At 37.4% G+C, this 27340-nt stretch overlaps 1 protein-coding gene across 1 annotated transcript in view; it reads right to left on the bottom strand.

Moving 5' to 3' along the window:
- Nucleotides 1–11263: 11263 nt before the first annotated feature.
- The window catches only part of LOC148647994 (von Willebrand factor A domain-containing protein 7-like), a 123270-nt gene continuing 107193 nt past the window's right edge, over nucleotides 11264–27340 (bottom strand). Inside the window, exons 12-17 of the mRNA XM_088607468.1 lie at nucleotides 25756–25902; nucleotides 21691–21783; nucleotides 20815–21083; nucleotides 20378–20511; nucleotides 12284–12443; nucleotides 11264–11951 (exon numbers count right to left, since the gene is read on the bottom strand). Of these exons, the coding sequence (XP_088463594.1) occupies nucleotides 11469–11951; nucleotides 12284–12443; nucleotides 20378–20511; nucleotides 20815–21083; nucleotides 21691–21783; nucleotides 25756–25902 (1286 nt within the window). The 3' untranslated portion in view covers nucleotides 11264–11468. The remainder of the gene's footprint in view (nucleotides 11952–12283; nucleotides 12444–20377; nucleotides 20512–20814; nucleotides 21084–21690; nucleotides 21784–25755; nucleotides 25903–27340) is intronic.

Consider the following 27340-nt stretch of genomic DNA (forward strand, 5'->3'; position numbering starts at 1 on the left):
CTTCGAAGCTTACAATGTTTAGGGAGAAATGGAATACTGGTGTGTATTTTTTTCTTTAAAGTACCAAGACCAGCTATATACTGTATGTTTACGTTCCAAAATTAATATCGTTTATGGCCTTCACACGCGTTACAGTATGCTCCTATTCTTTTTATGCTCAGCTACTAAGATATCCCTTCAGTGGTAAAATTCAATATCTACAACGGGCACAGTAAAGACGTTTACAGTAAGTCTTTCTACGACAGACCAACGGACCATGAGTGCCCCTGTCGGTCAACCAATCACGCACCGCGGTATCGCGTGTCATCTTACCTGTGGTACGTGTCTGTACCGCTCACTTTGAATGGCTGCATCTGTACCAGTATGTTTTGGGTGGGAGAGTCATACATATGGAGAAAAACCATGTAACCCAGAGAGAACATGCAAACCCCACACACACAGGACGGCAGGAATTGAACCTAGGACCCCACTGCTGCAAGATAGCAATGCTAACCACATCGCCACCATTTGAAATGGATGGATATTTTAGTTATCTTTCTAGTTCACAGGTTTGGATGCATAGTTTAATTTTAAAAGCCACTGAGACATCAGGTACTACTGTTGTCTTTATGAAAAAGAAACAAAACAAAAAGCATACTAACAACTGTGCCATCCTACTCCTTGGTTAATACATTTTATAATTTATAAACAGTTAACATCGTTAGCAAAATATTTTGAATTATATTTTACCCTATTTTTCTTTAGTTTTTTATTTAACTTATTATATGATAGTCAGATTTAACTTATTACAGTGCTAAATTTAATATTATTGATTACTAATAGTTTATGCTAACACATAACTTTCTTAATTAGATGTATTTAAAACAGTGAACTAAGAGTAACATACAGATACAGCCATTCAAAGTGCGCGGCACAGACACGTACCGGAGGTAATTGGCTACAACCTCGCGCATCGTGACGCGCGTTGACGCAAAATACAGAGGTACGTGATTGGTTGACCTACAGGAGCACTCGTGGTCCCTTGGTTGGTCGTAGAAAGATTTAAAAGTCTTTACTGTGCCCGTTTTAGTATTGAATATTTATATGGAATTTTACCACTGAAGGGAAATCTTAGTACCTGAGTATAAAAAGAATAGGAGCATACTGTAACGCGTGTGAAGGCCATAAACAATATTAATTTTGGAACATAAACATACAGAATATGGCTGGTCGGTACTTTAAATAAAAAATACACACCAGTATTCCATTTCTCCCTAAACATTTTAAGCATTGAAGTCTTTAACTAACGTGATACCGGAGTCAACAAGCATACTTTTAGAATTTGATTAAAAGGGAATATAATATGGAATTGCATATCTAAAGAAATTAATAACAATATAATTATATTCATGTACCGCAACACAACAATAGTACACGCTGTACGATGTCTGTTGATAATGTTTCTGTTGTGCTTTTTCAGCACTCTGCATGTGACCTTGCTGGGGGCGCTGTGGGTTAGGTTCCTGACTCCCATGTCACATGGTAAGCATTCGAATCCAGCTGACACCATGGCTTTTTTTTTTTAACAAACATTTCTTTGAAAAAATAAAACTTTTCCCTGGGTCAGAGATTAAATAAAACCTGACTCGCACCAAACAAATTTATATTTCTAAATATCACAACATGATCGAATTTAAGTCATTTTAATAACAATGAATAGTCACCTAGGCATTACAATATAAACATTTATATTGATTTAAATCGCGTTTTGATTTAAATCGCAAACGCGTGTTTAAATATATGTGTTTTTTTATTCGCAATCAGACAAATGCAACATAAATTGATATTTTTGTCTTCTAAGTATCTTAATAAACTTTCAGCATAGCTTTCTCCCCGTTTAGATTTATTTTTCTTGGGATCTTGAGATCAAACGTGGAAAGATTAGATTGTAATCTTTTTTATTTTTTAAATGCATTTTAGAAAAGTGTAATCTATACTAAAAAGCTGTACACCACCTGCTATAAAGATACATATTGTAATACTTTCGGGTTTGGATAGGACAGACACAAGAACTCAGACTTGCGGAGTTGAAGTTAAAGCCTTGATTTTATATATCACCTTTAAAAGTGGCATCTCAAAGCAAAGTAAAACCCAACACTGATTGTACCCATCTGTCATGCTAATAAAGCACCTTGAATTTAATTGAATTGAGAGAGGGGGGCGGAGAGCGAGCGAGAGAGCACAGCCAGGACAGACAGGCAAATAAGATACACTCCACAGACATTCACAACAGTGACATATCATAAAACGTTTGCACATATAGTTAAATTATTACTTGTTTTTCAGGAAGTTAAAAAACACTTGAATTACTTATCCAGTCTCTCGAAATAAAGTTATTTTTCAAGCAATGCAACTAACGTCGGGCAACGTGTTTTTTTTAAACCAACATTGACAGCCACATCTTAAATCTTGTCAGTCAGCTCTTTTTTCTCTATTTGAATTGTGGCGATTCAAACAACCTGGGAGAACAAGTGGTCTCGAAGTCACCGAGCTCACAGAGCTTCAACAACAGATGACAATTCCCTTAGTCCTTCCTTAGTCTTTCTGAAATTGTCAGATTATGAGTGAATAAAAGCATTTTATTAAAAACACGTTTGCGTTTGTTTGGGAGCTATATTACGTATTTTTTATATGTAAGATATAATGATGTGTTCCCGCTTACACATCGCAAGACTTTAAAAGCGTTTCATCATTTCTAACTACAAAAATTATTTAAACTGCGACACTTATCATTCAACCAGAGCTCTAAATATCACAAGGATCCTCAAGAGCACAGCAAAGACTGTATTAAAAATATACTAGTGACAAACTAGTTTACTTTAGATCTTTTTTTCTGAACCAGGGAAAATCTGATCATGTTTCTCTATAACAATAATAAAAAACATTATTTTACATATCACCTTTATGTGATATCACCTTAAGGACAGCACATACAAGAGATAATTGCACAATGGACCGCGCAAAGAAATTTAAAATAGTCTTCTTTAGGTGTGAGGGCAGGAGTGGATCGTAGCAGGCATAATCAGCAAATTAGGAAAACAAAGAACAGGACAGGTGAGACGTGTATCCAGAGAGCGAGTGATCAGAAGAAGGAACAACTGTTCCGCCCAGGTTTTACTCTCTCTCTGCTGAATGAATAAAAGCATTTAATTAAAAACGCGTTTGTCTGGGTATTTACTTTGTAATCTGTGGTTTACATCTACTGTATTGCTTTGAGATGCCACTTTTAAAGGTGATTTGTAAAATAAAGTTTTTTATCATTGTTATAGAGAAACATGATCAGATTTTCCCTGGTTCAGAAAAAAAGATCTAAAGTGCTCACACCTAACTTTTTTAATTAGATGTATTTAAAACAGTGAACTACCGTAGGTTTAACATAACATTCAGAAATACAATCGAGAATAGTTTTGTTGTGTTTGTATAGATAAAACATTCCTAAAACGTATAACGTAACAAAATTAAAGACGATTAAAATCTGTTATCTTTCCACTTGTATGTCATCGGAAAATACAAGAAGTTTATGCTTTGTGTAAGGATGGTATCAAAAAGTAATCTAAGTGGTGAGAAAGCTGTGCTCAATGATAATTAAGGGACTTAAAAGTAAAAGGAGATGCTTCATATTGCTTGACTAATTTTAAAAACTAAGTTATAAATCCAGACACTCTCTCGGTGCCGCACCGGGTCTAAATATCTAAATATACATTCGCCCTGGGCAGAGGCCGAAGAGCGCCCGGCTGGGGTGCGAGGGGAAGAGCAGGACAGGAGTGAAAGTAGTCAGGGCGGGGTTTAGGAAGGCCACCGACCAGTGCCGCTGTCCCACAGTGAAGCGGGCATACAGTCTGGGGAGGTATCCATTTTCCTTGTAAATAGTTCCCTGCTTCTGCACCCCTGGGTCTTACTGTCTCTCTTTCCTCTCTCTTTCGGGCGCACGGGCGGTGTTTGGCTTGCGCTGTTGGCAGGCAGGGGTGTGGGAGAGCCGGGCTAGCAGGGGGTGACGGAGAAGAAAAATAAAGTCTTTAACTTGCTTTAATTCCGCAAGTCTGAGTTCTTGTGTCCGTCCTATCCAAACCCAAAAGTATTACAACATGTATCTGTATAGCAGGTGGCGTACAGCTTTTTAGTATAGATTACACTTTTCTAAAACGTATTTAAAAAACACAGATGAGTGCAAAAAAGTCCATAAATGACTCCCAATTAGTCAGAATCATGCCAATTACCAGTTAACAGGTATTTTTAATGCATCTAGTGTGAAAGGCTTTCAATTTTGTGGCATTGCATTTTTTTAAATCCTGCTGCTGGAAAGACATTTAAAATACGAAATGGGGGAGTGGTTTTTAGTGAAAATTACAATTCCCAGACAAGTTTGGCCAAACTTGTTCTTTCCTCTAGGTTTAAAAAGAGAAAAGAAGAAAGTTTAGCATGTACAAAGTGTGGATTGAGGATTTTGGACCATTTTTGACAGGCGTGCAGCTTAGCAAAAATGGCTAAATTGGGCCAAAATTGTTTTTCGAGGAAACAGCAAAACAACACCTGTCCTGCACTACAAATACATCCTAATGCACAGCAAATGCATTAGAACATGTGTAGGTGTTGTTCCAACACTAACCTTAACCCTAGAAACACAGCCACTGACTAGCAAAGAGAGGACATTAGCTAGCCAATATGATAAAGAAATAAATGATTATTTTGTTGATTTCTTTTGCACATTTATTTGAACATTTCCATCGATTGTACAAGCACTTGGAAACACCCGTTTTCCATGTAAATAATTCCCTGGTTCCGCACCCCGCACCAAACAAATTAATATTTCTAAATATCACAACATGATCGAATTTAAGTCATTTTAATAACAATGAATAGTAACCTATGCGTTACAATATAAACATTTATATTAATTTAAATCGCGATTAAATCACCTTTATTTAAAACCCATAAATAAAGCTGATACTGTTTAGACTTTTAATTATTTAAAACTGTATTACAGCAGCACAATGCCTTCCACATAATAATGTTCACCTCTCTTTCCAGCAAATTAACAATAATAATAATAATTAACTTTATTGTATATGGCGCCTTAAAGGTGGCTCCTCAAAGCGCTTTACAGGATAAAAACAATAACAACAATAGTGTTAGGCTGGGCAAACGATTTTTTTAATAGAAATACAAAATGAGATATATTGATGTGTTCTGGCACCGATGCACTGCAAGTACAACCCCCCTCTCTGCGGGAGTGCTGGCTGTGACGAATTAAACCGGTTTCACAGGTATTTCCAAAGTAGAAGGGGGGAAGGATTTCCAGCGAAAGACACCTCCCCCCCTCAAAAACCCAGTAAGTACAGTACTTACTAGTTAAGAAAGCTAGGCTCCTCAATGAAATCGCTTTAACATGCTAATGCGTTGGTGTAACAGTCCGGGCGTGGCAAGCTTCTAATGTCAACCTGACTACGGCGAAAGAAACCCTTCTTTCATTGGAAGACAATGAACATATTCTAGCCCTAAGTGAATTAATAGCAAACATGGTTTACATAAAATACATTTTTCCAAGAAAGTTTAGCCTTCACTAAATAAAGACATAAATATAGAAATCTTAAGATTTTTAAATACATGACTTTGCTAAAATTTATTTGAAAATAAAAACGATTACAAACGCAGGGGAGAGAGACAACAGGGGAGGGATGTTGGTTTTGGATAAGGGGCGGGGCTATGGAAATGAGGACTATTTGGGAATGTGGAGTTACATGTTCTGGCTGTTTGTGAATTATCGTTGTTGAGTATAGAGTTTTGAGGTATTGATTTTGTGTAATGCTTATGTTGAAAACTGAGCTGGATTTTGTTAATGATAAAGAGGATAAGCTGGGATGGGAGGAGGGTTCGGTTTTGCATAAGGGGCGGGATTATGTTAATTGGAGGAATTTGAGAGAGTTTGTGGGCTATTTTTGGTTTGTATTACGAATAATTCGTACAAGATATTGAGATTTGTTGTTGTTTTGTTGAGATTTAACTCCGCAAGTCTGAGTTCTTGTGTCCGTCCTATCCGAGCCCAAAAGTATTACAATATGTATCTTTATAGCAGGTGGTGTACAGCTTATTAGTATAGATTACACTTTTCTAAAATGTATTTAAAAAATGAAAATAATTACAATCTAGTCTTATAACGATACTTAGAAGACAAATATAACAATTTATGTTGCGTTTGTCTAATTGTGAATAAAAAAACACATATAATTAAACACGCGTTTGCGATTTAAATCAAAAAGCGATTTAAATCAATATAACTGTTTATATTGTAACCCATACTGTACAGCCTCCATTTCTCTTAAAAAATTTAAAAGATCATTTGCGCAGCCTGAGGGGGGGTCTATTCTCAGTGACAGCTGACAATCCTCTATACACCTAAGTGAAAAATTAATAATGCCAATGTAAACGTCATATTTACAATTTGTTGATAATAGAAATGTTAAGTTCTCTAAAGCTTTGTGATAGTTTACCCAGGCAGCAAAAGATCAGCTACACTGGGAAGATGCGACACCGAAGATATGATTAATAACCTTTTAAATCTGAAGGGAGATCTAAAGGGATCCCCCCACACACAAACGATAGAAGCAGGAAGCAGAAGCAGGGACAGTTGACAGAAGGAAAGAGTGTGACTATTCATTGTTATTAAAAATGACTTAAATTCGATCATGTTGTGATATTTAGAAATATAAAAAGTCAATTGATTGTCCATAATATTGCTATTCTATTTTTTCAAAGAAATGTTTGTTAAAAGAAAAGTCACAGCACCAGCTGGATTTGAACACACAACCTGTGGGTTAGTAGTCCGGCACATAGACCAGCAGGCTACTGGGGAAGAGGAGAGGTGAAACAGCCCTACACAGCCCTGTCGCAGTACACAAATATAATTATATCGTTATGAATTATTATTAGCAGAAAAACTTAAAACTACCACTTTTTTACACGCTATTTCACATGTTAGTTAAAGACTTCGATGCTTAAAATGTTTAGGGAGAAATGGAATACTGGAGTGTATTTTTTATTTAAAGTACCAAGACCAGCCATATACTGTATGTTTATGTTCCAAATTTTAATATAGTTTTAGGCCTTCACACGCGTTACAGTATGCTCCTATTCTTTTTATGCTCAGTTACTAAGATTTCCCTTCAGTGGTAAAATTCCATATAAATATTCAATACTAAAACGGGCACAGTAAAGACATTTAAATATTTCTACGACCGACCAACGGACCACGAGTGCTCCTGTCAGTCAACCAATCACGTAGTGCGATATTTTGCGTCATCGCACATCACGTTGCATGAGGACGTAGCCAATTACCCCCGGTAAGTGTCTGTACTGTGCATTTTGAATGGCTGCATCTGTATAGACGTAGGGATTGTCATCACCATTAATCAATGTGCTTAGCATTATTGGACAATGTTGTCAGGCTCTGGCAGAATTTCTCTGTAAACTGAAGAGTTATAGAGGAGACGTGTTGTGTATCAGCTCTTTTTACACTTGTAAAAAAGAAAATTCCAATATTAATGCGACACGGCTCGCACAGCCTGTAATGCCAGCCATATGCATCACAATAACCTTTTAAATCTGAAGCTGTTAACTCTGCTTCACACCTGCATGCCAAGATCATGGTTTCAAGATAAAAAAAACATCAAACAAGGATGTGAAACGTGACAATTTGTTACAGTTACCATCAGGAGAAAGAAAAGTTTATTTTTTTATTTATTTGTGGCTGGATAGTTAACATTTCTCAATTGCTTTGTCAGTCTGTCCATGGGGGGAAATGGGACTCATACGCTGGGCAAAATTCAAGGTCAAATTCTTCCAAGAGGGTTGTACCTTTAGAGCAGAGACGATGGCACCAAAAGGTTTTGGTGCATCCTCATTTTAAAGCCCTGGCCAAATACAAAGACAGTACATTGTCAAACTGAATTAAAAACTACACATCCCAGTTAACATGGTGGTGCTTATTATCCTTGTGTTTAAAGAATGAAACAGGGTGAAAAATCATTTACATGACTTTGGGGTATCTGCAACAAATCAAAATTTATATGATAGCTACAATACAAATATATATATATATATTATGGTAAGGGGGAGCAAAACATCAGTATTTACTGCTAGTAATCAGCATAAGATTTATTGTTGAAATTTCAGTTAAAAATTAAAGTTAAAGTCTTGATAAACAAAGCAATGTAGGAAATGCGCACTTTTTCTGCATCAGAAATACACATAAATCCTTTCTATTTAAACCTGTTTTTATAGCTTTTAAAGAAATGCAATGTCTTAGTTAAGCAGGAACACATCATTGTATCTTATTTTTTATTTCTTTTTTAAAAATGAAAAAAAAAATGTGCCCATCCTGGGGGGGGGGGGGGGGGTGATGGTGCTGTCCTTGACAACTGACATTCCTCCATGTGCTTATGTGAAAAATCAATTAAAACGCCAATGTAAACGTCGTATTTACAATTTGTTCAAAAATCAAAATGTAAAGTTCTATAAATCTTTCTCAGTCAAGTACTAGAATTCACCTAGGGAGCTGTGTATGTAGGCAGCAAAAGATCAGGTAAACAGGGAAGAAACCACTTTCAGAGAAAACAATGTTTCTGGTGTGAAGAATACAGAGCCCCAATTCAATTGCAGCCTAAACCTTTCCCCACACACCCTGCCCCCACTGCGATTAGAATATACACAAACAAAGCACTGAAAGTCTTACTGAAGATGATAAGGTGTTTCGCAGACATAGGGATGGTACGTAATTCTGGATTAATGAACTCACACCTGGGATTCAATTAATTAAAAATAATTAAGAATTAAGAAAAACTTCACCAGGTACTAGATCTTGTTTATATTAAAGTCATATCACTGGGCAGTGGTGGACGGTGCGATATTTTGTCAGCAACCTGTTGATCTGCTTAACACCTGGAGAAAACATTATTTTATTTCTGTAAAAAGTATGCGTTTTTTTACGAGCGTAAGTATTCACAGAAAAGGTTTAAACATTATAACTTTTTACAAAATATAGTCTTAATATAGTCAGATTGAGCACGTAAAAACTTTTCCAAAATAACCACAGTATGTAACCGAATGACTTTGATGCTTAAAATGTTTAGGAAGAAAGTGGAATACTGGTGTTTATTTTTTATTTGAACTACCAATACCAGCCATATACAGTGTACATAGTATGTTTATGTTCCTAAATTAATATAGTTTATGAGCAATGTCTGCATTATATGCATGGTGAATCGGAGATTCTCAAAACTTACTTTGTATGATTGGAAACGAATACGTGATTGGATCAACAAAATGCTTCGAAGAAAGAGGCGCTCTTTTCTTCTTGTTTAACAGTCTGTGCAGCAACAAAACAATCCGTTTAAACAAGAGAGTGTGGTGTAACATTTTGTCAATGAACACATAGTCTTTTCATGTGACAACAGTTAAACTGATGCAGATGGTTACAAAGAAAGTGAACCACTGTAATACTTTGAGCTTACAGCCTATCCAAGGTCATTCATTATTAATATTATTAGTAATATCTCCATAAAAACTTTGATACATAAAATATTTATGCATAATTAAAATATATATGATGAAGGTGAAAGGTTGTGTACTTTTGTCCAATTGACCAATTTTAATTTTATAAAATATAATTTTTAATGTTTAATGATTAACATGCTGTAATACACAGTTTAAAATTATTAAAAGTCTAAAGAATATACAACTTAAATTCTTAATTGGAAAAAGAGTTTCCTTTAGCAGTGATCGGGATTCAAAACCAGGCATTTTCTAGCGACAGTTTAAATGCTTTACATGTGACATTAAGCTTTATTAGCTCCACCTGGGGGTTTTACAAGGTGATTCCGGATACTATTATCATAACATGTGGTATGATGCGTTGTGATGCCCCACACCTACCTTTTTGAATGGCTGGATCAGCATGTGCTATATACGCACAATTTAAAAAAATAATAACAAAATAACACTCTGACATCCTTTCTATTAGTTCAGCTTTAAAATATTGTCCTGAAGTGTCTTTAAGAATCTAGGGCAACACCTGGCTAGTGTCAACATTTCTACCTTCAAAACAAAGGGATGTTTGCTGAGATGTAGGGGGTCCAGATTCAGTGATCAAAGCAATTGTAAAGTATACCTTGGTTTACCTTAGATAAAGATGATTCTTGTCAATCAAGTGTCCAAAAACACAGCATGAAAACAAGCAGATACAAACAGGAAAAAAGAAAAACAAGATGAGACAGTACGAGACAGGAGAGGAAGACGGGTGGCAAGAGCTCCTTGTCCTTATCACCCAGAAAGACCAGATTGGAGTCAAATATTTTAACCTTGTTTAGAGAGCTTGCTATTCTATTGTTGTTACAAGAACATTGAACTTTGATTTCCTGTGTGAAGAATCCCTTAGTTAAAAACAGCCTCTCCTGCTTTGTGGGTAGATTTTTAGAATGGGAAGATAGGTTCATTCATTTTGTAGTATCCAGGGGTGTAGAGAGAAATTTAACTGCAAGTTGTATTCTGTTTAGTTTAGAAGGCAGCTTTTCTTTTCTTTTGGCCTTTGTAGGTGTTATATAAGAATCAAATACTTTGTAGCAGTATGGACTTTTTCTGTGGTAAGGACATTAGGACTTTGGGGTGCCTTATTTAAAAAATTGTAAATATTATAAGTTGTGTGTTGTATAGTATGTTTATGTTGTGTTTTGTTTAGTGTGAGTACTGTCATTGTTAATAAACAAATGTTTAATCCAGTGTGCCTGAATAATTACTTTTCACTTTTCACCAAAGCTGTGCCAGGAAACAAACTCAATACCCAACCTAAAGGTATATTCTTGGCAAAATCGTTTACAAGTCAGGAGTTATGATTATTTATTTGTTTAACTTATATTAGATTAGTTTAGATTAGATTAGATATTAGATTTATCCGCTTGGTCAATTTCTGCTATTCACTTTTTTTGTAACCCACTGGTTGTAATGATATCAATTATCTTATCTAATTCTTAATGATCAGAGAAAAGGAATCCAAAAGGCTTCCTTGAAACACATATCACCATCTCCTCAGCTAAACATTTAAGCATTCTGCAGCCAACACTGCCAGCATCCAAACAGACAGAAACACAGACAGATACCATCTAGTTTTGTCCAGTTCTCTAAACACAAAGGCACACTATAAGGAACAGAGGCACAAGAGAACTACACAGATTGCTGATGCTTCATTCTTTTTATTTTTAGTTCATTTTTTTATTTTAAGATTACATGCTTATGCTTTATGTAATGCCGTATTGCTATAATGCTTTATTCTTTATATTTATTTTTCAATGTATTTTTCTTTAAAGAATTTAAAATGTACATAGTGTTCTCTCATGTGTAAATGTAACATACTGCTTTTTATCTGTTCATGAGCTAAAAGCTCAAGGTGACAGTGTGATGGTGAGGAAGAGCATTAAGCACAGTTTGAGAGTGAAGGAGAAGCCTCCAGTTGTGGAAGACATAGACAGAGTAGAACTTGAGACAGAGATAGTGGTGTTAGTGGAGTAGAATCTGGTGGTGGTAGTAGTGGTGGGGGAGGCGGGACGAGTAGTTGATATTTCTGATGTCCTGATGTAGTGTCTGCAGGTACCCACATTGCCCACAGCATCCACTGCAATAATTTCTACATCTGGGGAGCAACAGGTGGCACTGTAGGTGGCCACAGTGACATTGATGCCTTCTGTGTCCAGTGATCGTGTGATACTGAGTGAGCCATTGCCCAGACGGGAGTAAACACTCTGGATTCCTGACCCTCTCCCATCACTCAGGTTGGCTGAAAGTTCCCAGTTTTTTAGGCTGCAGTCCTCTGTACAGTTTGCTGTCACCCAAGTTATGTTGCAAACTGGCGGGCGGAAGTCTGTCACCTGAATGGGCAAAGGTGAAAAAACGCTTAATTTTCCTTGCAAGACAACACAATACAAATCTCACTCATTTTGAAAATATTGTTGTCACAATATTACTGTATATCTACTGTCATTCATTATGGACATTATGGAAAATGCCTATACAACGGTCCTGAATCATGCTGATATGAATGTATTAGAATAGTGTAGTACAATTAAACACTTACTCTTTCAGACAACAAAACTATCTGCAAATGGCACACTTTGTTTTGGGTACAATAGAGCAATAATCTTTCTGTTGAATCTTAAACTAAGACCAGACAAGCCTTATATATTTAATATTTTAGGCTTACCTTACTGGAAACAGTGATACGCAGAACAATGTAGTTAAAATCGCCAGTGGATGAAGACGCCACCTCAATGGTGAGTGACACTTCTGTTCCAGATTCTGTGCCATTTGGTGCTACGAGTGTCACTGAGCCCTCAGCACTGCCCTCATTGGTCAGGTTTAGACTGGAAGACAACAATATAGAAAAATACTTATTGTCAGAGAGCAACTAAGACAGGTACAAGTAAAACACCAGATCAATAAACCAGGAGATGTACTCTTTCTTGTTCCTACAGTGGAATGTATGTTCCTAAATTGCTAGGTCCTTATGAGAATTGGAAGGACAATTACAGTATAAAGAGAAGCATCCAGAAAGAAGGGGGTCTCAACAATTTAAAAACCTGGGACAGAGAAGAGTGTCTAAGAACATAGACAATTAGCCAAATTGTTTTGCTAATTTTACCTTCTTACTGTACAGGGGTGAGTTTCCCGAAAGTATCATAGCACTAAGAACATCATAAACTCGATCTTAAGATCGATCGCTAATTTACGAGTGTTTACCAAAATGCATCGTAACTAAGTAGCATGTTAAATCCTTCGTAATCTACACACCCCGGACCCACTCATTAATCACTAAGTGCTCCTTAAACTGGCTACCTCTTGCGCCAATCTTAGCGACAGAGATCGCCAGACAGCACATTAAGTTCATGTCATGACAATTCTTTTGAAATTTAGAATAGTAAAATGTTATATGAAGGATTTTTATATTTTGTTGTACTATCTAAAAAGAAATTGGGAAAAAGAACATTTATTTAAACAGTAATTAATTTGTTAGTCATTCTGGGTAATCCATTTTAAAATGGTCTAATAATACTCCCTTTTTTTGTACTTTTGAGGTGGAGTTGAAATTGTATTTAAATTCTATAAAGGAGGTGAAAAATGCTAAAGCAAGGAAAACATTTGATATATGTACAATATAACTTGGTTACACAATTATTTACATCAATACCGCTGGCAGTTAATTGTTTTTTTGTTCTGTTTATGTTTTCTTTCTTTTATCTGTATTTTCTCCTCTATTTGCATTTGTAAACTTGTAATATTGTAATGAATATGCCTGGTAAGTTTCCTGTTGCATGACGCCGGAGACTTCGGTTCAACTCCGGAGGAGGGACAAACTGCAGCGAGGGCACATGCCCAGAAAGCCCCAGTCCGTTACAATACATTTCATTTTTTAAAAATGCTAAGATTTATACTTAGACCTACTTGTTTTTAAATTTGATTATAGGTCCTGTATTTGTTGAGTGACACATGCCAAGTGTAATCATAGCCGGCCCAGGGATGCCAAATATGTAATGTTGCCATAGCCAAAATGTAAATGTAGTGGCTCTCTGAAGGCACCAGTTCTGTAGGGTTTGGGCATTTACTGGGACAATTATTAATTGTAGCAGTAAATCACAAAGTTGATTCTTTTGATGGCTTTAGAATCCAACCATGCGACATAACTCAAACAACGCACACACACAGGTACTAACACATGAGGATACATTTATTAATACATAGAATATGCATATAAACCTAACAGATCTTATCGAGAGGGTTATCAGAATACAAAAGATATATATTCAGTCAGTTACAAAGTGTTACACATATCAAGAGGACATACGTTCAGTATATCATTCATTAAGACCGTTTCATAAATGAACTTGGTTATAACTTCTACATTAGATACTCAAAACAAGTACATAACTCTTAGGAATTAAATTGATATCAACTGGTTGGGATAACAATTGAATTCTCGAGCTGTAATGCATTGAAGTTGAATACTCATCCAATCTTTGGGGATTCAGATCTCCTGCGGGCACAAAGAAACAGTTGCAGGCTGTTGCTGTCCAATCCGCGCTTTCTGGCTCGGAGCCAGGCTGTGCTGTGCGGCTTGCGACGGTGCACTGCTGATGCTCACTGACCGGCTAGTTAGTGTTGGATTTAACTAGCAAAGTTTGTGCGCAGGAGAAAAGATGACTGTGGGTCCCAGCAAGTCAGGAAGAGGACCGGTTCATTCCTGATGAAGAGCTAGTTCTGAATAGTGATTCAGCTGTCCACAGTTCCGACCTGTTCACGAGGCTTGCTGCTGGTGCTAACCTCGGGTGGATCCTCTGGTTACTCTCTGGCAACCTCCGCTCTAGACTCTTAGAACAAAGGAAAGTTCTGGCACTCGGACACACTGGGCGTTCTGTGGTTGTCCGGGCTGAGTTTCAGGATGGTCAGGAGGCGCGCTGCGAGAATGTCCTGCCCTTGGGAGCCTTCTGCTCGTGGGCCGTCCTGCCCTGGAATTCTCCTTTGAATTCCCTTTAGAAAAGTCCACAGAATTCTCCACTGAATCTTACTGAATCTCTGTGTTGCCTGTTTTTACTTGGAGGAACTTCAGCTCGCTGATTGGCTGAAAGTTCCATGGGCATCAGAGTCCCACGTGGGTTACTCGGCCCTACCAGTCCCTGATTGGTTGATCAAGGTGAGATATGAGTCACTTACTCCTGACACTTAGGAATGCAGTCCAGATGTCCATCTGGCACTCCCTAGACAGATAGGCGCCAATGGATGACCATTGATCATGATAGCCAGGCTTAGCTAAGTGCATCCCCCTTTGGGAGCTGTCCTAGGAAACCTTAAATCAGCCTGCATGAATAGTTTCTCTGTGGCTGCACCACAGAGATGAACAGAGAAATGGGGCCTCATTTGGGAAAGCCCAGAACACTTAATTCTTTCTTATTATTAAGCCTCGCCGCTACACAAGCTTAGTAGTTAATTTTTCCAGATGTCATGTTAATAAGACCAATTAAAATGTGGTTTCAATACACCCTGAAGGAATGTTATAAATTTCATAAAAGCTAACAACCTGCTTGTCTTTTATCTTCCTAACTGCTTAGAACCCTGGCAAGTGGAAACATACCAGGGGGCATCTATAGGTCAGTGGAAAAATACAGCTCATGTCTTAAATGCAGTAAAATGGAAGTCGAATGTCCTGTTCTGCAAATGTAAGCAATAACTGAAGTCTTAATAAGGAGCTATTTTTCTACCTGAGCTGGACTGAAAACTGATGGTTCGTTTTAGGGATTGGGTAACCTTATGTCTTTTTTAAAAATTCACTGTGCCCAGCCTAAGGGCATTTATTATATTGTGGTATTTTCGGGTTTTGCGAGGACGGACACAGTGACTCAGACACTTGTTGAATGAAAAACGTCTCTATTTTTCAGTATAGCCAGCAAAGCCAGCACAGCCAGCCACACACAGGGGTCTATTCAGGTAGCTACACAGGGATAGGGTGGCAATTGCGTACTAACAGGGGTGCGAAACCATGGAACTATTTAAAGAATCTGGGTGATGTCACCAAACTGTACGTCCCTTTTTGCAATGGGTCAGCTGCACTGATCAGCGCCTTTCCTAGTTCCCGCCATGACCACTACTACTCCCGTGTTACCCCTCGGTGCGTACCTTAGCCGGGCGCTCTTCAGCTGCAGTGCAAGGTGAATGCGTTACAATATAATAGAGAGTCCCCAGTACCCCAATCTTGATTAAAATTGCAAACACGTGTTTAATAAAATGCTTTTATTTATTCACAATCTGACAATGCAAGACAGTTAAGTTACTGTTAAAAATGACCAGACACCTTATTATTGTTTCAGTGGTATATTTAATACCGCTTTCTTATTCTCGATTCTAATTACAATATGTTTGATTTCCTTTTGAGGGTTGAGGTGTCTTTTAAATTGTCCCACTGAATAAAGTGTTTTGAATTAAACCGATTGAACAGCTGTTAAGCATACTGTAGTTTTTGTTAACAGAAAACTCAGCTTTGTCAGTGAAAAAAATTGCCGCGGGCACTTTTCCTCCCCCTCTACATTCTCAGAGCAGAATAGGCGAAGTCCCCCTTCCCCCCACGGACAGACTGAAAAATGTTTTCATGGCCTTCACTCCAATTACCCAGACTGTAAGCATGGGAATAAAGCTGTGCTTTATTTCTGAAACCCTTTATTTATGTCCTGTTTTAATTCAGGTAAGGGTCAACTATATTTATATTTAGATATATATTTTAATACAGTAATACTACCAGCTATATAAATACACCTCAAACAGTTTAAAATGATTAAAAGTCTAAACAGTATATAACTTGAATTCTTATATCTAATAATATAACTATAAAGTGGTAAAATAAATACAGCTTTTTTGTATAGATGACACTTTTCTAAAATTTATTCAAAAAATGATTACAATCAAATCTTTCCACATTTGATCCCATGAGGAACTACAATATGCTCCTGCTTTGTTTAACGATGGTATGAAAAATACATCTAAATGGTGAGAAAGCTATGTTTAAAGTTAATTAAGGGACAGACGATAAAGATAACGATTTACATCTTTGTCAGATTGTGAATCAATAAGGCATTTAATCAAGCATGCGTTTGTGATTTTAATCAAAATGGGGGTAATTTGGTTAGATCATTAGACATGCAATACACTTCCTTTTGATCATCATAGAAACTTAGTATAAGCTGTAAGTTTTTTTTACCTTTTAATTAAACATTTTAATTTTGTAAACACAACACACATTTTGTACAGATACAGTACAATCACATTCTCCTGTCTTGCCGTGGTGTAAAACGAATTAGCAGGTGATCAAGTTAACAATGCACCGCCCACTGAGTGGCATGTTCTTTTTTACAAGTGTAAAAAGAGGCGATACGTGTCTCCTCTATAACTCTTCAGTTTACAAAGAAATTCCCCAGACGCTCACAACATCATTATATCTCATTTTTTATTTCTTTTTTAAAAATTAAAAAAAATCATTCACTCAGCCTACTGGTAGTGGGAGCACAGCCTTTCCTACAGACCATTTGAGCTACAGACCATTAAAAAAAACAGGATTCGGCCTATTTTCTCACCTGCTGCAATTCAGGCACAGAAGGGTTAAAAAGAGATTAGACAGGCAGAGGGAAGGGGAGGGGTGAAACTGTTACCTGTCCTGGATAAAGCGGTTAGAAAATAGGTGGATTTACGCCTATGAAAAGGGTTCCAATTTAAATGTGATAGGGAAGATATTATTCACAATAAATTATCTTGGACAGTCTTTAAACTGTAAACTGTAAATTGTATAGAGGCGACACATTGTGTACCACCTCTTTTTACACTTGGAAGAACATTCCAATGTTAATGCAACACTGAAGATATTATTATTAACCTTTTAAATCTGAAGCTGTTAACTCTACTTCAGACCTATAAACAAGTTTTACTACCTGGTGCAGTTTTTACAAAAAACATATTTTTAATTAATCAAATACCAGGTGTTTCATGTTCTTCCTAAGATTGTTGAGCGCAGTGTCAAAATGTTTCCATATGATAGGATTCATATGAAAGGCAGTGACATCACCATCCTGAGGTGTGTGTGGCCCGAGCCAAATAGGCTAGCCTCAGGAAAGGTTGTGCGACGTCACTGCACTGGCAAGTCGGGTCGCACAACTTGTAATGTTGGCCGTATGCGTTTCAATATATTTAGATCTTTAAATAAATATCGTTATTAATTTCTTTAGCCTCAAAACATTGTCCAATAATACTCTTCTTGTGTCTAATTTTAAGCAGGATTTGAGCTACAGACCATTAAACAAAAACAGGATTCACTTTTTTTCTGTCTCTTTCTTAATCACTGCAATTCAGGTGTTAATAAAGCGTGTTTACAAAAAAAGTGGAATACAGTAATACTACCAGCTATTTAAATACAGATACAGTATTTAGATCCTTAAATTAATATCGTTATAATTTCTTTAGATGCGTGATTCCATATCATATTCCCTAATAATTAAATTCTGAAAAGTATGAGTTTCTTTTACTGTGATAAGGAGAGAAAGTATTGATGGAAAGTGGTAATCATTTAACTCACTTAACTTTGAACATTTTGTAATATTTAGAAATACCAACAAATTCAATAAAGTGCTGATAATATTTATTATCAGTAATAACGACAGTTGTAGCAGCTTCAAATTATTTGTTTTTATTAATGAATGACTTAGCTTCGAGCATGTTGTGATATTTAGAAATATAAAAAATGTCAATATAATGTCCATAATATTTGCTATTTTAGTTTTACAAAGAAATGTTTATTTGTTAAAAGAAAACCATGGCGACAACTGGCTCCAAATGCCAGACCTCAGGCTTATAAGGCACACACTTAAGCCATCAAGCCACAGACATAATCACGTGGGAAGGAGTGAAACTGAAGCACACATATCCGTAGAAAGTGTATTATACTACTATTTGAGCTACAGTACATGAATATAATTATATTGATATTAATTTCTTTAGATACGCGATTCTATATTATATTCCCTATGAATCACATTCTAAAAGTATGCTTTTGTTTACTCCAATAACGAGCGTATTCGCAGAAAACGTTAAAACATTGTGGCAGTGGCTCTGTGGCTAAGGACCTGCCCCTTTGGCTGCAAGGTTGCTGGTTTAAATCCTACAGCTGGCAGAGGAATCCTACTCCGTTGGGCCCCTGAGCAAGGCCCTTAACTCCAACTGCTCCAACAATGACTGATCCTGTGCTCAGACCCCAAGCTTCTCTCTGTGTCTGTGTCTCATGCAGAGCATGCTGGGGTATGCAAAAAGATGAATTCCTAATGCAAGAAATTGTATAGGGCTAATAAAGTGATGTTATGAAGTATATAAACTTAATATGGTCAGAAGGAGTATGTAAAAACATTTCCAAAATAACCACATGTAAGACTTTGATGCTTAAAATGTTTAGGAAGAAAGTGAAATACTGGTATGTAGTTTTTCTTTACATACCAATACCAGCCATATACAGTTTACATAATATGTTTATGTTCCTTAATTAATATTGTTTATGAGCATGTGAAAGGCTACAAAGAAAGTGGACCACGGCAATACTTTGAGCTTACTGCCTGTCCAAGGTCGTTCCTTATTAATGCTATTAGTAATATCTTCTGTAAAGATTTTGATGCATAAAATATTTCTGCATAATTAAAATATTTATGATAAAGGTGGTAGGTTGTGTACTTTGTTCCAACTGAGCAATCTTGCTTTTATAAAATATACCGACGTTTTAATGTTTAATGATTAACATGCTGTAATACACGGTTTAAAATTCTTAAAAGTCTAAAGAGTACACAACTTAAATTCTTAATTGGAAAAAGATTGTCCTTCAGCAGTGACTGGGATTTGAAACTATGCATTTTCTGGTGACAGAAAACACATGGTGCTTTCTCATGCTGTACATGAGAGGTTAAGCTTTTTTAGCTCCACCTGGTGGTGATTCTGGATACTAATATCATAACTACGGAATTATACAGTATGATGCGATATGACCCGTTATGACGCATTGTGATGCGACATGCCCACCCCATTTTACCGCAGCGTACCCTGCTCATTTTGAATGGCTGCATCTGTATGTAACCAGATACAAGTCACTCTTCTTGAGCATTCGTGAATCTGAAAATCCTGACTTTTGTCAAACCATGGTGATTGAACACGGTTATTTTTGTTAAGATGTTACTAACCATGAATACTAACTATCCAATGGAAAAATAGCTACTATTTTATTATATATTCACATTTTCATTTTTGCAATGCAGAATAGCATTATTGTACCCTTTCAGATCATAAAAGCTAAGCAGGATAAGGTATGTGCTAGTACTGGAGTCAACGAAGCAAATCCAGTTTACTGCAGTAGTGCTTACAATACAGTAAAGTGTCACATTTCCCTGTGGACAAGAAAATCGTCCACAAATAACCCCTGTTAAATTTATCTATGCAATTGGACTTTCTGGCCTCAAAGGTTTCCCCTTAATTCAACTGGTGAGGCAATTTCTCACTTTTGTCTTCCAGAATTACTTTATAGTTGAGCTGCTGACATAAAAATTGTCATGCATGACCCAAGTGACAGAGGAAATATGCTCCCTCTAATATGTAAAGTTTGGAAATGAATCAGAACTAAATTAAACTCTATTAAGTACCAAGACTTTTATTAACAATAATCCAGTGCTCCGGGGGTTGGGGCAATATTACTGACTTCTCTTCCTCTGTTTGTTTTTTTTGTTGTACTCACTTGTCTGTGAATGCTTTGATGAATCCCTTGTCATCTCGTGCATTGATGGTGTATGTTTCTCCCATCCCATTGGTTGCTACAGTGAAGGGGATGATGAAATCTTTTCCAGGCTCCAGAATTGTGTTGGCCTGAGCCTGTGAGGTGAACAGTCTACGTTATTTCACCAGTGAATCGTCCCACAAAGTAACACAATCATGCCAGCACTATAGTTACTCTCAACTGCTTAGGATATGTTTATTGCATGCTAAGGACATCAGACTTCTTTTGTCTTAATTTAAACCTTATGAGGTCAAAGGAAAAAAAACATATAAAGAATGAAAATAAAAGACAATATCTGTATCTGTCATGTTTAAACTAATTATAAAAAGACAAATTTCAGTTGAACATTTGTTTACCCAACCTTACCCACCAAACTGCTGGTAAGAGTGTTTACTTGCCTTGACCTCAATGCTGGTGGATGTGAATTGAGTGTTGGATTGCCTCTGGAAGGGTGTGGATGAAGTATTGTCCACCCCAATCAGTAAGACACAGAACTGCCCTGCAGGTACACTGGGTACTGACACCAGATATTCTCTCCTGTCATTCCTGTCCAATGGAGTAACACTGCCCCTCTGCACTCTTGAACCAGAAGCCGACACCAGAGAGACCTCTGTCACTCTCAAAGACTCGGAGCCCGTTACTGACACTAACAGAGTGGCATTCTTGCCTGTGGAAAAAAAAAAAACAATGAGAAAGGCTGAGAGCTAGATTATGGGTGACAATGAGGATAATGACATCCAGATATTCCACATATTTCCAGAAATCATAATTGAAAAATGTCAATGTATTTAAATTATTCACATATTGTACTATCATTTTTTCTGTTCACGCTATATTCCATATTCTACCTTGGGGATGTTGCTGTATGATATATTGTTATATTTAATCAAATTTAATGTGAATAATGAAGCCCTAAATCCTGAAAAAAGGAGTTTTAAATTTGAGAATCTACTTGGAAATTTAAGTTCTCTGCTTAGTCATGTCTAGATAAGAAAATGTTGTCTCTCTAGAAGAAATATATGATTTTTCTTTTGCAGCACTGTTTTATAAAGCAGGATAATACATTCAAATTCAGACACAAATCTGAAAAAATAGGAAAAATATCCAAATATTTTTAGAAATTAAGATGAAAGAGAAACAGAGATAGAGGTAAACTGTGTGTCAATACAAAAAAAAGAAAATTAATAGAACATTAAAGCAACCACATGCCACCATCAGCATTTCACTTGTTATGTACCCATTTTCACCTGAAACAACTGACTTTCCTATCTTACCAACTTGGGGGCGCCCCTCGATCAATGCCAAGCCAGGGTGAGGTCCCTGAAAGAGCTGCACAAAGGAATACAGGAAACCGATGACACTCTGACCTGTGAACAGACACAGTCATCAGCCCAAATAAATGTGATGCAACGTCTTCTTTCAAAAACCCTTCATTTGTTGGCAGTTATTGTAATAGAAATTGCTAAATACAGCTTTCATTTTTTTTATTTATAATTTCAAAAAAGCTTTCCACCAATAAGGGCACTTTCTATGGTACTGCAATAAAAGTTAAAGAGTAGCTGCTTCCCCATACCGCATTCCTTTAGGCACTGCAGAAGTTGGAGGCGATGTTGGGCCTTTTCAGATTGGCTTTTTTGTTGTGAGGCTAAGCCAAGCTTGCGGAGTTCTGCAGTCTGAGGAATCTGAAGCAGTTGGCAGTTTGCCCTCAATACTGCTTGGGGCGAGACTGCCTCTGGGTCTCCTGAAGTCCACAATGAGTTCTTTTGTCTTGTTAATCCTTATTAGGTGCTCCACCTTACTCCTGTATCCAGACTCATCATTGTGATCAGCCCAATAACTGTGGTGTCATCAGAAAAATTAATAATGTGGTTGCTGTTGTAAATGGCTGTACAGTCATAGATGAACAAGGCGTACATTCTTGTACCTGTGGTCTACCCATCAGAAACTCCAGTATCCAGTTGCAGATGGAATTGCACAAGTCCAGATTCTAAAGTTTCAGGACCAGCTTATTGGGAACAATTGTGTCGAAATTGTTCAAACCAGTCAAACCAAATCTCTTAATCTTCTTTGTATTAGACTGAAGAGCTTTCCTCATGACAATGACCTGAGATTGTTTTTATAGCCTTTTTTTCACTCTCCCCTTTTATATATTGGTATTGGGTATCAAGTTAATGTGTGCTCCCATTCCAACAAAGAGTTGACATATCTTGGCTAGACGTCTGTGAATAACATTCCTGATTGCATGGAAAGGTAATGCTCATTAGACTTCCTACCCATATAATACTTAAGCAGTACTAATTACTAGATCTTGTTTCCCATATTGCACTATAATGTAGAACATTACTGACACATTACAAATTTTACAATATGTTATCCTAATGTAAAAAAATCTTGTCATGTTATCATCTTCCGTCATCATATAAATGATTAAATTCCATTTTTACAGTTCTTATCAAATGGGCTAATGTAAAGAAAACGTGTGCATGCCATTACTGAAACAAAGGAAGGATGTGCTGTAGGGATAAAAACTACTCTGAGCTCCAGAGCACCTGAGTGCACAGACGTCCATTAGGGAAGACTTTCCAACCAATTGTGGAATCCTATCCTTTGTGTTTACAAATTTTCTATGGAAACAGAGAGACTGGTGGGATTCCTTTACGCAGGGAAGGCTTCTCAGCAAGAGATGAAGATAGATAAAGGCTCAGAGCAGGTATAACTAGTCAGCCATCAGTCCCAGGAATCTCTGACACAGCATGATAAGTCACTGCCATCCCTAACCTTAAGTGGGAAAGGCATACGGCAAGAAGGACTATCCTCTAATTAGACAAAGGGGACCCATATTGTATACATGAGTACAGCAACAACGTATTCAATTCCAAGAGTACAGCAACAACGTATTCAATTCCTGGAATGCCTCAAATTGTGACCTAGTTGAAACCAAAATCAGGAATGGGAAATCTGGAATCTGGGGCTCCTTGTTTCTCTTCAGGATTTTCACACACATTAACCAATTCTGATATCCATCCAGTCTTAACTGATAAGACTCCCACTCACAGAGCTCAGTGTCAGTCTTATTATCAGTCTGCTATGAGCTACAGTTTGGAAACATCTGCAAACAGGGGGACTGCCAATTTATACTCAAATAATTCTAAAAATGTTGCATGGTATCTTATGCTTAATATCTTAATTTAAGTCCAGAAAACATGTGTCACACAGCGCTGTTATAATTTTTAAATTATTTTCTGGCAAGGAATATACTGCAGCATGCTGTGAGTATCTGGCACTTCTATTATGGGAAGCCTGTTTCATATATCTACTACTAGCTGAGTTAACAATTATTTCCCATTTTCTGGTCTAAATTAATTTACCATACATTTCCAATTGTAGCCCCAGCTCCCTGTGTGTCATTAATGAGTGTGTAACACTCCCTTAGTTTAATCCTGTCTACTTGTGTTTTCTATATCTATGTATTCTTCTAATTTATCCTTAACAATAGTTCCCATTACATTATCAATAATAGTCTTCCGGTTCTGTTTTACACCTCTTATGGTTGAGTGATATAGATTGCAATTTTCCAATTTTTGGATACTCTCTCATTCTAAGTGTGGACTGAAATGTAAAATTGAAATTCTAGCAAGGAGCACAGGAAAAACATTTCTAATTTTCTTAAGTATGACAGGGAAAATATCATCAAGCCCCAGTAAATGTTCCTCCACGGTGTCGGATGAGCTCCTTTCTATCCATAGGGCCAGAGTTACAGAATATCTGAGACTCTACACATTGGAGTTCAGTGGCTCAAGACAGCAGGACCCTGGGCCATAGAGACGGCACCAAACCTGCCCCAGGTGTGATGGCCTGATGAGCTCCAGGGCACCTGCTTCACATTCCAGATGTGGAAGGAGTTTATCAGGGCCATCCTTATTGAGATCAGGCCAGGCCTATCAGCATCGTTAAGGGAACCTCAAACACTATTAAAGCCCTGAGACATTGAGACATTAGGAGTTTGTAGCTACTTTTCTCCCAGGAACTCTCCCAGGACTCCTCCTCAAACTCCTCCCACGACTCCCACTCTGATTTCTATTATCAATTCATTAATCTTTCAATAAAACCATAAACCTTTTATCACTGAACCAACTACGATAATCATTATTCGCCGTGTCCCATTTTCAATCCACGGGCTTACTGTAACAATGCAGACCACCTGGTTGTAGTAAGAGCTCTTACTGCAGCAGGTGCTCTGAGAGTATTTAAACCCTACACTATCTCTCCTTGGTGATTGATGACTCCTTTTCACTTTAATCCTAAACCACCTTCCAGTGTTCAAGTGGAGCCCTTCATGTTCCTGGTTTCTAGTTCCCTGGGGCTTCGGCAGTAGCTCTGCCTGTGGCTGTGCTGCCTGGAGGATTCCATTGGTTGAGAGAGAAGCTCAGCAGATGTCTCCTTGCCCAGTCCTGATGGTTCCTGGAAATCTGGTTCTGTCTTTTTCCAGACAGTGCTTCTCCTGAGGACTGTCTTCTAGGAGACCAGGCTGACAGTGCAAAAGTGGCCTGGTCTGTGGATAAGACTGCCAGCCAGGGAAATTAGACTCCTCATCCCTCCAATGCTTTCTATATGAAGCACAGCTCTGGACTGCTCTTCCAGCTCTCCAGTCAGTCAGTCCGCATAATTTCACCCTGGGCAACTCCAGCAGGATGTTCTCCATCCTGCATGGCCTTTTTTCCTCAGAAGATCGGCTGCAGTAATCGTCTGCAAATCTAATAAGAGCAACACCCTGCAGTCCTTGCTTCTGGATTCCAGCTGTGGACTCAAGCGAACAGTGTTGCCTCGGGCTGGCTTGGTGCCAGATTGTCTTGTGCCTGTGGTGTGAGCCGGAAGTCTAGCTATTGGGTCTGTAGCACCTAAATTTCTGGGGGGCAGCACTGGCTATAACACCCAGAAATGGAACCAAGGGGCCCTGTAGCTGTAAGGCAGCAATGGTAACCACTGCGCTACCATACACACTTTACCTAGTTCTAATTTTGAAGAACTTAACAACACAAAATCATAACTGTTAACAGTCTGTAATCCTAAAAGAAACTTAGTGAATGTGAAGATGCACAGGAACTGATCCATTGGAACAATTTCAGAAAAAATATTATAGAAAAGAGAAAAGAGAATTCTTAAACAAGAAAAAAAAACAGTAAGCCAATGAAAATAATTACTACTCAGTAATGTGTAGTGATGCCATGAAAAAAAGCCCCAGCAATATTATCAACTTCTACAAATAATGCAAGTTGTATTATACACAACATACTATCCTTAATTCAAAAGATCAGTACATAGACTGTGGGACAGCTCACCTGTGACTTTGATGGTGCAGGGCCTTGAGGATGTGACATTGATCTCCCATAGTCCAGTCTGGTTCTCCAGGTACACAGTGTATAAATTTCCCACAGCATGCAGCCTGCCTAAAGGTCCTTCTATCACAGAACTGTTCTGAGATAAACCTGCAGGAGTCACATTACAATAAACACAACACTATTGTTTTGAATTGTACAGGACAGAGGAAATGTGTGTCATTATAGAGATGTTATGTATTGTCTGCCTTACAGAACAGCGATAACATTTTGTATATCAGCTATGAGGTGCTTTTGCTGATAAATTTTAGAGGTGAAGAATTTTGACTGTAGTAGAGGACTGACATCAGACATTACTTGTGTTGCCACAAGTGGTTTGTTAAAACTTCCATAGAATACAGTGTGTTACTCATTGTAACAGTTCTCAATGGAAAGACAAACTGTGTGTTGTAGAAGACAGAATTGAATTGTTTTGTCTGAAGTAGAAGAAAGAGGTGTTATCCACCTGTTGTTTTAGGATGATGATAGTGTTTGTTCCTAAAGGATTATTACACATTGAGTCAGAGGTCACACCCAGTCATCCAAAGATAACACACCAATGAGTAAACTGCAAGGTGGAGAAAGACTCGACACCTCATACAGATATGTGTATGTGTGCTCAGTCTCCATTTATGTTGTATCTAAAGTAGTAGACAATATAAACAACCTGTAAATAGAATTTGACAGCCTTCGTATGCTACAAAATGAAAAGTTGGCATTGTAGTGCATTTGTTTGTGTTTTTGGTGTTTTTTATTTTGGAATATATACAGATGCAGCCATTCAAAATGCGCGGGCGATACCGCATTATTTTGCGTTGCGCTTTACGCGGTCTACCGCGAGTTAACGTAAATTTTCCTATGATACCGCAATTAAAATAATAGTATCCGGAATTTCCGCAAGGTGGAGCTAATAAAGCTCAACCTCTCATGTTTTAGCTGTCGCCATCAAAGTCTTTAACGAAGATATTACTAATAGTATTAATAATGAATGACCTTGGACAAGCTGTAAACAAAGTATTGCCCTGGTCCACATTCTTTTTTTCATTGACCGTCTTTGTAAAAGTAACACCACACCATTTTGCAATCACGCATTTGTTTCCAATCATGCAAAGTACAGTAATTTATGAGAATCGATTCACCATGCCTTTCACATGCTCATAAAAGAGATTGATTTAGGAACATAAACATATTACCATATGCAAACTGTACTGTATACAGTATGTATACGTATATTTAATGTCTTAACTGTGCCCGTTTAAGTATTGAATATTTATATGGAAATTTACCACTGAAGGGAAATCTTAGTACCTGAGCATAAAAAGAATAGGAGCATACTGTAACGTGTGTGAAGGCCATAAACGATATTAATTTTGGAACTTGGAATTTTTGAATTTTTGAAACATACAGTATATGGCTGGTCTCGGTACTTAAAAGAAAACATACACACCAGTATTCCATTTCTCCCTAAACATTAAGCATCGAAGTCTTTAACTAACGTGATACCGGAGTCAACAAGCAAACTTTTAGAATTTGATTAAAAGGGAATATA

This window comes from Lepisosteus platostomus, chromosome 15 (genome assembly GCF_059453375.1).
Source record: "Lepisosteus platostomus isolate fLepPlt1 chromosome 15, fLepPlt1.hap1, whole genome shotgun sequence".
Taxonomy (NCBI): Eukaryota; Metazoa; Chordata; class Actinopteri; order Semionotiformes; family Lepisosteidae; genus Lepisosteus; species Lepisosteus platostomus.